Source organism: Eimeria mitis, genomic scaffold, assembly GCF_000499745.2.
Source record: "Eimeria mitis Houghton genomic scaffold, Emh_scaff5605, whole genome shotgun sequence".
In the NCBI taxonomy this organism is placed as follows: Eukaryota; Apicomplexa; class Conoidasida; order Eucoccidiorida; family Eimeriidae; genus Eimeria; species Eimeria mitis.
In genome coordinates this window covers 1-1,497 of record NW_013573873.1, presented here as the reverse complement: position 1 = coordinate 1,497, position 1,497 = coordinate 1, and the positions used below count along the sequence as shown (strand labels likewise).

At 41.1% G+C, this 1,497-nt stretch overlaps 1 protein-coding gene across 1 annotated transcript in view; it reads left to right on the top strand.

Moving 5' to 3' along the window:
* EMH_0083060 (uncharacterized protein) overlaps positions 1-1,408 on the top strand; it is a gene marked incomplete at both ends in the record, with an annotated part of 2,122 nt that extends 714 nt beyond the window's left edge. Inside the window, 2 exons of the mRNA XM_013500603.1 lie at positions 87-437; positions 821-1,408. Coding sequence (XP_013356057.1) covers positions 87-437; positions 821-1,408 — 939 coding nt within the window. The remainder of the gene's footprint in view (positions 1-86; positions 438-820) is intronic.
* Positions 1,409-1,497: the final 89 nt, after the last annotated feature.

Here is a 1,497-nt window from a genome sequence, read left to right as displayed (position 1 = left end):
TTTAGGGTTTAGGGTTTAGGGTTTAGGGTTTGGGGGTTAGGGTTTAGGGTTTAGGGTTTAGGGTTTAGGGTTTGTGTTGTATGCAGCCAAAGGAGACTCGGCCTTCGCTTGGTGCTGCTGCTGCTGCTGCTGCTGCAGCAGCAGCATTTAAGCGGCCCCTGAAACGCAAAGAGAGAGAAAAGAAAGAAAAAGAAAAAGAAAAAGAAAAAGAAGAAAAAGAAAAAGAAAAAGAAAAAGAAAAAGAAGAAAAAGAAAAAGAAAAGGAAACAGAGAAAGAAAAAGAAAAAGAAAAAGAAAAAGAAGAGAAAGAGAAAGAAACAGAAAAGGAGACAGAAAAAGAAAAAGAAAAAGAAAAAAAAGAAAAGGAGACAGAGAAAGAAAGCGAGAGAGAAGAAGAGAGAGAAGAAGAAGAGACAAAAGAAATAATGAGAGCTGCAGTGACACCTGAAACACAACTAAACCCTAAACCCTAAACCCTAAACCCTAAACCCTTATCCTTATTAGGCTTTCAGCTGTCTCCTTTGGTGTTTGTTTATTTGTTTCTGTCTTTTTTTTTTTTGTTTATTTGTCTCTTTCTCTTTATATATTTATCTATCTGTAGCTGTCTCCTTTTATATTTGTTTATATATTTCTATCTCTCTTTGTTTGTTTGTTTGTCTCTATCTGTCTCTATTTGTTTGTGTATTTTAATTTTTATTTTATTTTTGTTTTTCTTTTTGCGTTTATATATATATATATAACTCCTATTAACACGTTTGTTGTTCCTAGGGTTTAGGGTTTAGGGTTTAGGGTTTAGGGTTTAGGGTTTTGTGTGTTTCAGGCAAAAGAGACAACAGAGAGATTGTCTCTTGGTGGTGCTTTTCGTGTTGCTGCTGCTGCTGCTGCATTCAAGCGGAGACAGCAGCAAAAGAAAAAGGAGACAGAAAAAGAAAAAAAACAAAAAGAGACAGAAAAAGAAAAAACACAAAAGGAGACAGAAAAGGAGACAGTAGCAGCAGGAGAAAAAGAAGAAGCAGAAGAAGAAAAGGAGACACCAGCAGCAGCAACTGCTGCTGCTGCTCCTGCTCCTGCTGCAGCAGCAGCAAAAGAAGAAACAGAGAAACCAGCAGCAGCAGCAGCAGCAGTTGCTGCTGCAGCAAGAGAAGAAGCAGCAGAAGAAAAGGAGACAGCAGAAGTGAGAGATACAACAAAAGAAACAAAAAAAGAAACGGAGACACCACAGGCTGCTGCTGTTGCTGCTGCAGCAGACGAAGAAGCAAAAGAAGAAAAAGAAATCATCGAGGAGGTAAGCAGCAGCAGCAGCTGCTGCAGCAGCAGCAGCAGCAGCAACAAACACACCAGCAGCAGCTGCAGCAGCAGCAGCAGCAGCAGCAAACACAGCAGCAGCAACAGCAACTCGCCAGCATAAAGAACTGTAGCAGCAGCATTATCATCGGCGCAAGCAGCAGCAGCAGCATCTGCTGCTGCTGCTGCTGCTGCTGCTGCTGCTGCTGCTGC